Here is a 12369-nt window from a genome sequence, read left to right on the forward strand (position 1 = left end):
TGGGAATTTGTCCAAAGAAAACAACCAGAAAATACAGGAAGGGAGTAGAGGATGCAGGTAAGGTTGAAACAAAATTGGCTGTGGGTTATAACTGTTGAAGCCAGATGATGGGCACATGGGGGTCATTAAATCCTTCTCTCTACCCTGGGGTATGCTTGAAATCTTTTATAATAAATAGCGAAAGAATGAAAAGAAACAGAAATGCAACATATTTAACTACAAGGGTGCTCCTTGCAACATTATTTAAAATAACTTCAAACCTGGGAGCCATATAAATGCCTAACAGTAACGGATGAGTCAAATACTTTATGGTAGAGACGTGATTATAGAGCCACTAAAAATAATGTCTTCAAAGAATATTTATTTAATCACACAGGAAAATGATCTTGATGTAACGTTAAGAGAAATACGCAAGAGACAACTTAGAACATACAATCCAATCCCCACTTTGCCAAAACAGACGCATGTACACACACAAAAAGATGCACAAATTAAAAAGAAGAGAAGGAAACATACCAACATTGTACCGGTGACTGTCTCTGAATGAACAGGATGACAGATGATTTTCATTTTTTTCCTCCGTATTTTGTTGGATTTTCTAAATTGCTACAATGACTTTCCTAATCAAACAACAAACGAAACAAAAACAAAAGCAAAGCTATACCTTTTTCAGCAGGCCAATGGCAATGTCGGTGTACAAGGTCCTCTCGTGGGCTTCATCCAGCATGATGGCACTAGAATCAGAGGGACAATCTCAGTAAGCATCAAACCAACCACTGCACAAGCCCATCCAGACCATCAAAGGGACTGCTGGGTATTCAGACCATCAAAGGGACTGCTGGGTATTTAGCCCCCATGCGATCACCTTGTAGCAAAAGTAACGCTAAATAACTCCTCTTTGACAAGGAGGTAACTCTTAAGCTAATAAAAATGATGACATCAACATATCTTGGTGAAGAAAATGGTGTATTTATTGCTACTTCTAAAGAGTTTTACCACCCACGCTGGATTCCAACAGGATCTAATACATGATTTTAAATTCCAATATAACATGTAACCCCACAGAGCACATAAAAATCGGGACACAGCCCAGCCATCCAAAGGCTGTTAAACTGCAGAAAACAGCACGAAGAGGCACATGGTCTCAGCTGTGCCACGTGTGTACCAGTGAGTCAAATGTGATATCCTTTCCCAGAATACCACAGAGCCTGAGTGGGACCACTTTAACGCCATGAGCAATGGACAGAGACACACAAGGAAAGGGAAAGTATAAATAATTATTTGGACTCTGCATATTACATTCAACAAAATGCTGCCAGGTTCTGTACTGTGCCTCTGCTGTCACCCTCCAGCAAGATAAAAACAAGTCAACAGACTGTTCAAATAACGACAGGGATTTTAATGAGCCCAGTTTTGACTGTCTGTAAATTCTGAAAAGAACATCAAGGGTGGTAACAGCCAAAGTAAGGAGAAAAGCTTTGGGAAAGCTGAGCATGGTCGCGAATCCCATCTATTAACACAAATGCTTCTCAATCTACTTGTGTACTTTTGAAACTTTAGGAAACTTATCAAGGGAAAAACACATTTACCTGTATTTTGTTAACAATGGATCAACCATCATTTCCCTGACCAGCATTCCATCGGTCAGAAACTAAAACACAGAAACACAAAGGTTTAGAAATAATTCAAAAAGTTCAAGTACAACCAAAACACACACAACCTCATCACCAGTGTGTGTACAAGACAATTCCCACCAAGGACTGTGAGAAAATGCCCCAACATTTTGGTTATCAAGCAATGGAATGGTTCACAAACAAGATTTCGAAGATGGGATCCTCAGCTGGGGCTTGCAAATCTTTTAGCAAAATTTCACATGCATTCGCTCTGTGAGCATTGGCTAAGCCCCACTTCCTCTGAGCCGGTACCACTGGTACTGCTGCTGATGAACAGGCAGTGAAGACAAACCTGTGTCTGCCCAGGGGGATGCTGTGAGTCTGAGATCACCATTCCTACAACATCCCCAAAGACCGCAGACTTGCAGCTCTTGAGGTTATTAACTTCAACTTCATTTGATATTATTTTAGGGAGGCTGGATGGGGTTGTGGTTAGGAATACAAGCTATCGTGTCAGGCTGCTGGGAGTTCCAATCTCAGCTCTACATCTTATTAGCTGTGTGAACCTTGGGCAAGTTACTTACCCTCTCTGAGCCTGATTCCTCATTTGTAAAATGGAGAGAATAAAAGAATCCACCTCACAGGGTTATTGTGAGAATTGAGTGAGACAGTACATGTACAGCGCTTAGCACAGGCCCTAGCACACAGAGAGAGCTCAAGAATGGCAGCTATTATCATTTAAGCTTAATGAATGTTTATAAAACGCTTCAGAAAAATGCGGTAACAATTAGATGCTGTTATTCTCACCCAAAAACAGTTCAGTACTTTAACAAAGTTAAACATTTCCCTCACACACTGTATCTTCGCATTTTTACTTTTTGTTTTGTTTTTCAAAGCAGGGTGCATTTCCATCATATTTTTCTTGGACCTGATACGAGCTGCCACATACACACATAGGAGTGAAAATGAGAACTTGCCACCAATGACAGACCACCAGTCAAGAATTGGGTGCCCTGAAATTACTACCCAATGGAATACAAAACTTTTCATGAAAGACCCTCTAGAAAGAATCATTTGGTTATGCAGTCCACTGAAACTTATCTAAAAATTAGCTCGTGTAAATATATTTGATGGTATAGAAGAATAACCCCTTTACCTAGCAAAATGAATGTCAAAGGTAACAAAATACAGAAACTTAGAAAACAAGGCCCACATTTTTACAAATCACTACATTTAGATCATCTATTTTCAGCTTTCCTCTGTTGCAAGCTGAGGTAACTGAGTTTCTAACAACCAATATTCATTTCATCAGAGCATTTTCATTCATTGTTTACAGTACTGGGGAGACGCTGATTCGCACAGTGGTATACACAGTGGACACTGCTGAGTTGATTTACACTGATTACTATTGGTGCTAATTATTTTACTAGTAGCAGTGAGGTCAAAGAACACACATATAAAATCCATAATCATGTGAAAATGGGAAAGTTCTAATTAGTGCAAATAACATTTGTGAATTCTACACTTTATCAATTTATACTATTGGGTGGGCCAAAAAGTGCCTTCAGTTTTTTAATAAAAATAAAAAACATATTTTTCATTTTCACCAAGAACTTTATTGAACAATGTATTCACCGTTTTGTTCCACTACCTTCTGCCATTTTTCAGGCAACTTCATAATTCCATCTTCCCAAAACTTTTTATCTTTTTGAGCAAAGAACTATTCCAGGTGCCTTTTAAAGTCTTTCAGGGAACTGAAATGTTTTCCATTAAGCGAATTTTGTAGGGACTTCCCTGGTGGCGCAGTGGTTAAGAGTCCACCTGCCAATGCAGGGGACACGGGTTCTAGCCCTGGTCAGGGGAGATCCCACATGCCGCAGAGCAACTAAGCCTACAAGCCACAACTACTGAAGCCTGCAAGCTTAGAGCCCATGCTCCGCAATGAGAAGCCCGCGTGCCACAACAGAGTAGCCCCCGCTCACCACAACTAGAGAAAGCCCGCGCCTAGTAACCAAGACCCAACGCAGCCAAAAATAAAATAAATAAATAAATAAATTTATTTAAAAAGAACGAATTTTGTAAAGACCGAAATAAATGGAAATCCAAAGGTGCAATGTCTGGTGAATATGGCGGATGAATCAGAACTTCCCAGCCAAGCTGTAACAGTTTTTGCCTGGTCATCAAAGAAACACACGGTCTTGCAGTATCCTGATGGAAGATTATTCATTTTCTGTTGATTAATTCCAGATGCTTTTCATCAAGTGCCGCTTTCAGTCGGTCTAATTGGGAGCAGTACTTGTTGGAATTAATCGTTTGGTTTTCCGGAAGGAGCTCATAATAGAGGACTCCCTTCCAGTCCCACCATATACACAACATCACCTTCTTTGGATGAAGACCGGCCTTTGTTGTGGTTAGTGGTGGTTCATTTTGCTTGCCCCACGATCTCTTCCGTTCCACACTGTTGTACAATATCCACTTTTCACTGTCTGTCACAATTTGTTTTAAAACCGCAACGTTTTCATTACATTTAGGTAGAGAATCACATGCGGAAATATGGTCAAGAAGGTTTTTTTCGCTTAACTTATGTGGAACCCAAACATCAAAGCTATTCACATAACCAAGCTGGTGCAAATGATTTTCAACGCTTGATTTGGATATTTTGGGTATGTCGGCTATCTCCCGCATGGTATAACGTTGATTGTTCTCAAGTATTGTTTCAATTTAATCGCTATCAACTTCAACCGTCTACCCGACCGTGGAGCATCGTCCAGCAAGAAATCTCCAGCACGAAACTTCGCAAACCACTTTTGACACATTCGATCAGTCACAGCACCTTCTCCATACATTGCACAAATCTTTTTTTTTATGTTTTTACCTTTCTTGAAATAATAAAGCATAATATGCCAAAAGTGCTGCTTTTTTTTCTTCCATCTTCAATATTAAAATGGCTATACAAAAATTCACCAATTTTGATGTCTTTTTAACACACGCTGATTATGATAGCTGTCACATACAATTTATCAAAATTGTCTCGAATGAAGTTAAAGACAACTAAGTGCTACTAGAGCCATCTTGCGGAAAAAAATGAACAAACCTTTTGGCCCACCCAATATTTGTTCCTGTTTTTAAGTCTTTTACAGGTAAGTTTCTATATTTAGTGAGCTAGGTGGATTGGTGGGAAAACAATAAAACAAACATGAGAAATGTCAGTTTTGAGTTCTGGTTCCATCACCAATGCGCACGTAATGTCAGGTAGGTCATTCAGCCTCCCAGGTCCTCAACGTCTTCATCTGGAGAACCAAGGGCTTAACTCTACTTCCAAGGTCCTTTCTGGGCTAAGATGCAAGGACTCAGAAAGAGCGCTGCACCTCCCAGCAGACTAACTTCCCTGAGGGCCAGGATGCTCTCATACACTTTCTGCCACAGTATCAGTGCCTCAGTCAGCAGCGATGGCTGCATGTTTTTATCTCCCCCCAAAGAATCTTCCTTATTCACAATGGGAAAAGCAGCTCTGCACCTCACCTTAATTCTCGTAGCCAGTGGGTTGGTGCAGTCATCAAAGCGGATGCAGTAGCCCACCTCGTGGCCCAGCACCGCACCCCTTTCCTCAGCCACTCTCCCTGCAACCTTTGGGAAGAAAGATCATGCTGAAAATAGAGACACAGAAATTACTGCCCAGAGCACATACTATGGAAAATCTAAAGGTCACTTATTTTTTAAATAGTATGTTGAACACAGTGGAAAATGAGAAGAGAAGGGGCAGGTTATTAGAAAACTAGTGTGATAAACTTTGCAGCTATCAACTTTATGTATCTCACCTCATTCTATAATTGACTTGAGGCAACTTATAAGAATAAAAATGGAATCATGTAAATATGTTACAGATCAGGATCAAAGAAATTACAGACAAAATTCAAAAGATCGAAGTCAATGAGAAAATTTTTAAAACACAGATACGCCTAAGTTATTTAAGTTGAGCCACAAATTCAGCTCTAGATTTCCTGGTGGGTGAAGCAAAAAGGGAAAAAGAAATTTCAAGATTCACCCTATTCCTAAAGCTTTCTTTAGCACACCAACTAGGGACAAATTTCCATGTCTTCATGCCTTGAAATAAAACAACTTCCACTGGACCATGAAGGCAAGGGAACAAGAACGATCAAATTCAATACTTGGCCATGTTCATTTCTCTTTGGAAGCAAAAGAATAACGTTTCCAGAGCAAGATAATCTAAAACAATTTGCAACAGTGTCCCAGCTACCGAAACTATTAAAAGGGGAAACAGAGACAAGAATGCACGTTGAAAACTCTTCAAAAGGCAGATAAGAAGATTTACAAAGGATCCAAGTTAACGTAATAAAGTAAAAGTAGAAAACAAAATACATAATGTATTATGAAGACCATAAACTACAGATATATTTTTCACTTACCAATAGATGACAAATAAAAGGTGAGGGTAGGAAAGAGAAAAAAGAATCCAACTGCAAGATCTCCTACTACTCCAGAAGGCCATTCAAAGGCTATTAACTTATGAATAGAAAATATTCGAAATACTGAACAAACATAAAAGTGGAAGAACAATAATGCTTATAACTTAGTTTACCTTGAAAGAAAAGAGAGTTTAATGCTCATTATGTAAACTATCTAACTAATAAAGAACCAAAGGGAAACAAAATTATAGAAGTTTCCTGGGGACCCGGCCCACCAACCAACCCCCATGCATCTCATCTCCTCCTTTCACACGTGAGGCAACCTCCCCATGGAGTTCCTGCATCCTGAGTTTGGAACATGAGCTGACACAGGAGGTGTCCTGAGGCAGAGCTTCCAGCTACAGCCACCGGGCCGCAGCAGCCCCAGGCTCAGGAGCCCAGAGGCTCCCTGCACGTAGCTCTGCGAGCCTCGCACACTGGGCGTTATCTGACCATTGGTGTTTACGAAACTGAAGAGGAAATGAAGATCGGAAGTGGTTCTGCCGGATGACTTGAAATTACAGATCTAAGAGGCCAAGACAGAATCCGTCATCGAGCAGCTGGTGAACACCATGCAATCTTTCAGAACATCTTATGAAACCAGAAATTCATCCTACACTGCTCTCCCTCTGGAGGTTATAGCTCCCAATAACCAATGTTTCACAGGGACAGTTTTGTTATTGTTATTGTTTCAATTTCAACCCTACAGAACATTAAACTATCAATCTTGAAAAATGGTACAAACAGCGAATGTGTGCATAGAGATACTGGAGCTTATGGGGGAAACCGGCTCGTAAGAATGAGCATAAATGAACCAACCTCTCCATAAAAATGTAATCATTTTATGAAGCCAAACATATTTATTCTTATTACTTCACTATTTGTATACATTTGCTACAAAATGGATTTTAATTTAAAATTCCTTTTTAGAAATTTTATCAAGTATGATCACACCACTGGACATTTGAAAGGCCATATTCTGTTGGCTCTTTAATAGATTTTACCTCTACTGTTTAAGTTCTAGTCCCAATAACCTCATCAATTAGACTGGATAAACATATCTTTTTAATAGAAACAAACAGAAATAGGAAAAGGAGGTCAAAAGAAAAACGAGTCACCAATCACTGAGCACCTCCTATGTGCAGGTGCTGTGCTCCAAGCCTTCACAAATTTTATCTCATTAAACATGTACACAGTCCGTGAGGTGGGCAAGAGACCCTCTTTTTTACAAAGAAAGAAACTGAAATAAGACAGGCTTATAGCTTGTCCTGAATCATAGATCAAGGCAGGGCCTGGTCTTGAAGTCAAACCCAGACTATATGAGTCCAATCAACATACTCATTAAGGAACTGCCTCTCGCAGAGATCCGCCAATGGCTTGTGTAATCTGTTCTTAGGCTCTGAGACTGTTTCCAGATTTTAGTCCGCACACAAAGTACTTTCTGAGATGTAGCATTTCAAACTGGACAGCTCTATTAATACTGCACAGCTAATTTATATACTCTTTGTTCTTTAAGAGAGAGCATGTGGTTTCTTGGAAATTATCCATGGCTACAAACTTGGAGGAAAAATGCAAATTGATTAAGAGCTGGGATTCCAAACCACAAACAGAAAAAATTGTTCAAATGTTTTAAGTAAGTGAATCACCTTTCATGACATAAAAGGTTACGTCTAACATTGCAACCTAGTTGCCGAAACGTTATCTCCATTTTTACACACACACACAGAAGACTTGGGAAATGTTTACCAATAATGTCTAACTTTGAAGACAATTAAAATGAACTTTGGGGAAAAAGAATTACACAATAATTAAAACTCAATAAGGAGTAAAAATAACTCAAGGAAATAGAATTAATTTCTTGTCCAGGTAGAGATGGCAAAATAAAGGCATCTTTGCCCCCATTTCCCTAAGAGCTAATTTAAAACAAAAAAATAAATAAATAAAACATATTATCAACCAAAACCTGCATCTCCAATGAAAGAAGGAAACTGGCACAAGCCCAAACAATAAACTAGGAAACACAGCTGCCAAATACTGTGAGGTCTGAATCTAGAAGAGAGGCCCAGGCCTCCTCACAACCAGAGCAGGCTGCTGGCTTCCTTAATGTTAAGTGTCACCTCTTTAAAAGGCAGGGCTGACAAGCCTTGTATTAGGAAGACAAGAAGCAGTAGTGTGTTCAGACCCAGGAGACACAGGAAATGTCTCAGTGGAGACCCACTTTGACAGCAAAGAATCACAAAGGAGGGGGAGTTGAAGGAGAAGGTAGGCAATCCAATAGCAAGTATCAATCCCAAATCAGAGAGCCCAAAGAATCTTATCATGAGCTGCAACAGACCTCTCAAATCACTAAGGAGTGCTGGACCAGATCCTCATCCTCATCCCCCACGAGCAAAGGACAATAAGAGATTTGGTGACAGGCCAGACCAGAACAAACTCACAATTCTGCAGCTAGCAAATGAGCCCACTCAAAGATAAGTAGTTATCATAAAAATACCAACACAGCCCACTGCATTAAAGCCAACTAAGAAAAAAGGAACATGAGCAAAAAAGCAGTTTAAAAAAGAAATTGCAAAAGTATTACCCAAAGAAACAGAAGTAGAATTCAGCCAAAGAAATCCAGTTTCAAAGAAATCACAAGCTTAAGCTAAAACAACTTAAAGAAGAGACAAAGTCAAAGCACAGTTGAGGAGAAACAAGGTCTCAAATGTACAGGTCAGAAACCAATCTGTGGACATCCTCCAAATCTCACAGCCTGAACATGAAAGAAGTTACAGAGAGGCTTTTCCCAAATGTGAGAATAATCCCCCAAATTTACACAATGCTACAAAGCCAAAGGAGCTTCTCCACAGTATTAATAATAAAAAGCAAATCTAAATCACCCATGCTAGAGAAACATTAAAATACTGCTCTACTCTCTCTGAAGGAAAATAATGGGAAATCGTTGTCAAGTGAAGAGGTGGTCAGTGGGGACAGAGCCAAAAATTGCAGGAAAAAAGATTTAGAGAAATGTGTCAGTTAATAAAAATACTATGTTATTTTCTGGATTTTTAAAAAATGCTTGTGGTATTATCAGCTTTTAAAATTTGTAATGTATTGTAATATCTCTGCCCATTCTAAATATTCACTTCTCTAGCTAGTAAAGAAACAAAAAAGCATTCAAAGAAGTGATTATGAGACCCAGATAAAGATACAAAGGAATCAAAATAGAATAAATTTGTTTATTGTTAAATAAACAATCATGAACATTGTGGACAGGCTTGAAGAAATATCACAAAACAAACTGGAAAACAGATGATTCCAGAGAGGGTGATAAATACTAAAAAGAGACAAAGGGGATCTAATATACACTTAATTGGTGCTCTTAGAAAAGAGAAAAAAATAAATGGAACAGAAAAGTGTGCCAAGAAATAATGGATGAAAACCTGCCTGATATAATGAGATTGAGCCTGAAGATTAAAAGTTCTTCCACATTTAAGAAAAAATGATACAGAACAATCAGCACCAAGACATATCCTGGTACAAAAACAAGCATGTTACAAGCATTCAAGCAGAAAAAGTAGGCCAGGAAGGTAGGGAGTGGAAAAACTCCACTGGACCTCAGACTATTTCTATACAGTGATCCTCCAGGCCAAAAGACAGTGGAGCAGTGTCTGCACAGCTCCTAGAGAGGATGAATCAAGAATTGTATATCAACAAAGACCACAATCAAACATTCTCAGGCATATAAAATTCAGCCAAGGGCTTCCCTGGTGGCGCAGTGGTTGAGAATCTCTGCCTGCCGATGCAGGAGACACGGGTTCGAGCCCTGGTCTGGGAAGATCCCACATGCCACGGAGCAACTAGGCCCGTGAGCCACAGCTGCTGAGCCTGCACGTCTGGAGCCTGTGCTCCGCAACAAGAGAGGCCGCATTAGTGAGAGGCCCGCGCACCGCGAGGAAGAGTGGCCCCCACTTGCCGCAACTAGAGAAAGCCCTCACATAGAAACTAAGATCCAACACAGCCAAAAATAAAAAAATTAAATAAAAAAAAAAAAAAAGAATTAGATTTAGAAAGGAAGTATTTAAAAAAAAAAAAAGAAAAAAAAAATTCAGCCAATCAAGAAATAAAGTGAAATGAGCAATTCAAAGTTGGCAAAACCTTGGAAAATTATTAGTGATTATTAAACTAGGATTAAAGTTAAATACCTGTGGGAGTTATGATTACAGAAAAGAATATATATTTATAAATCTTGAAATAAAAATTATAGCACTGCATTTATCACAAATGGAGGGAGGAACAGTAGAAAGAATCAGTGCGCTACTTTACTCTTGTGATAGGCAACTACCTATAACGTAGTTCCAAAAATAAGTAACACCCTAAAGCTTTTTGTAATCCTTTTTCTTAATTTTCAAGCTTTAATAAATTCTCTTGTAGAGAAAAATTATTTATCCAAAGTTCAGTAATTACTCCTATTTCACTGAAGTTTCCTCTTTTGTTAAATTCAACAAAAGCAAATATATGTCTATGAACCCATTTTTATAAAATCATTTCTATCCATCCAGCCAACCATTCATTTTTATGTGAACATAGAAGAGAAACTTGAAATGATGTTCACAAATGTTCACACTGTTTTTGCTGGGTGGTGAGATTTGGGTTTTGTTTTGTTTTGTTTTTAATTACTTTTTTCATTTTGACTTCTGTACTTTATTACTACATAAAAATTCATAATGTACAGGTATCAATTTTACAAAAAAAATCATAGTTCTTTTTCAAGTGAAGAATTAAATTCTTGAGGAGCTGCAAATCATATTCATTTGCAGCTTTTAGGAAACAAGGAAAAAGTCACTGAAATAGAAGACACAAACAGAGTCTTTACAACAAAAGAGAAACTCACTGTAACAGCAGCCACTCTTCGGGGCTGGGTCACTCCCACCACTCTTCCTTCGGCTGTCCAGCCAGCTTCTGCAAGGTACTACAAATAAAATCACGTTTCAGTATACACCTGACACCACTTCTCCAGAAACAATCTCCCCCAAGATGACCCTGGATTGTGATAAAATCACTGAGAAAAGAATTAACAGATGGTTCTTCTCCCAGCAGAGATTTAAAAAACTATTTTGCAAATGAGGCATCTGAGGTTTTGAAATGTTAGGTCATGTGCTTAAGTTCACAACAGAAGTGATAATCAGAAGAACTAAGGCATAAATTCAACATTCTAACTCCCCAGTCTTACAAAATTTCCCCGTACTACAGCTGTCTCAAGGAATAAAAAAACTATCCATGGGTCACTCAGAACAGTGCTAAATCTGTAGAACAAAGAATTTTAAAGTACACACAGAGACAACTCAATAAATATCAACCATACAAAATATTTTAGTCAGAGTAAATAAAAATAATTAGATTCTTTTAAAAAGACCAATAAAACAACATTTGTTATTGCAAAAAAAAAATCAGACTTTATATACATGTATATATCCCATTAGATTTTATTAGTATACATTAAATTTGATTATATGTATTATCTGATTTATTTCTGTATTTATTTGCCACATATACTTATTTCTTACGTATTTATTTGATTATATGCTTTTTAAAATCCAAAATGGATAACAGGGGTTATCAGAGTTACGTTTTCATAATGTCTAAATTGTTTTACAATCAATATATATTACTTCTATAACAGAAAAAAGATTTAAAATGCTGTTACATACATGTATCTGCTCATTTGTTCAAAAGAAATAAAGGAAGGACAAACTAGAAACTAAAGAGAAGAGAATGATTGACTACGGAGGCTTGGTAGGAAAGGGGTGGAAAAAGGGAGGAATGAAAACATGGCAGCAGGGACGAAGAGGGAGGGGCAATGCTTTAAGTAGAGCTTTTTGTGTAGCTCTGACTCTCAGAACCACAGTCATGTTGCACGTACTCTTCAAGAACCCAAATGAATACACAAAAACAACCAGGATGTGGAGGGAAACCAAAAGAAATGCAAACACTATCAAATGACCCTTTCTGTATTACAAGCGAATAACTGATCACACTGAAGGGGGTGGAGAAGAACCAACCTAAGTAACTGAAAACAGTATTATCTTGACTGAAGGCCAGAGATGGAAAGAACTGTACCTAAATGCTGTAATCTACTCAGTAAATGTTAGGGGTATGGGTTAGCAATTCTGAAGCTATTTTATATGCCCCTTAGAATTTAACAAATAAATAAATACATTGTAGACAATGGAGTTTCTCACTGTTGAAGAAGAGTTACAAATAAGGAAAGGCTAGAATGAGCCCTATGATGTGGAATTGGAAGTATCAGA

The 12369-nt window shown here is 38.3% G+C and overlaps 1 protein-coding gene across 2 annotated transcripts in view; it reads right to left on the bottom strand.

Moving 5' to 3' along the window:
- DHX35 (DEAH-box helicase 35) overlaps positions 1–12369 on the bottom strand; it is a 72716-nt gene that overhangs the window by 43655 nt on the left and 16692 nt on the right. For both annotated transcript variants that reach the window (XM_082361175.1, XM_082361174.1), the window contains exons 4-7: positions 10953–11030; positions 5136–5240; positions 1590–1651; positions 665–734 (exon numbers count right to left, since the gene is read on the bottom strand). In XM_082361175.1, the coding sequence (XP_082217301.1) occupies positions 665–734; positions 1590–1651; positions 5136–5240; positions 10953–11030 (315 nt within the window). The remainder of the gene's footprint in view (positions 1–664; positions 735–1589; positions 1652–5135; positions 5241–10952; positions 11031–12369) is intronic.

This window comes from Balaenoptera borealis (genome assembly GCF_965194805.1).
Source record: "Balaenoptera borealis genome assembly, chromosome: 16".
In the NCBI taxonomy this organism is placed as follows: domain Eukaryota; kingdom Metazoa; phylum Chordata; class Mammalia; order Artiodactyla; family Balaenopteridae; genus Balaenoptera; species Balaenoptera borealis.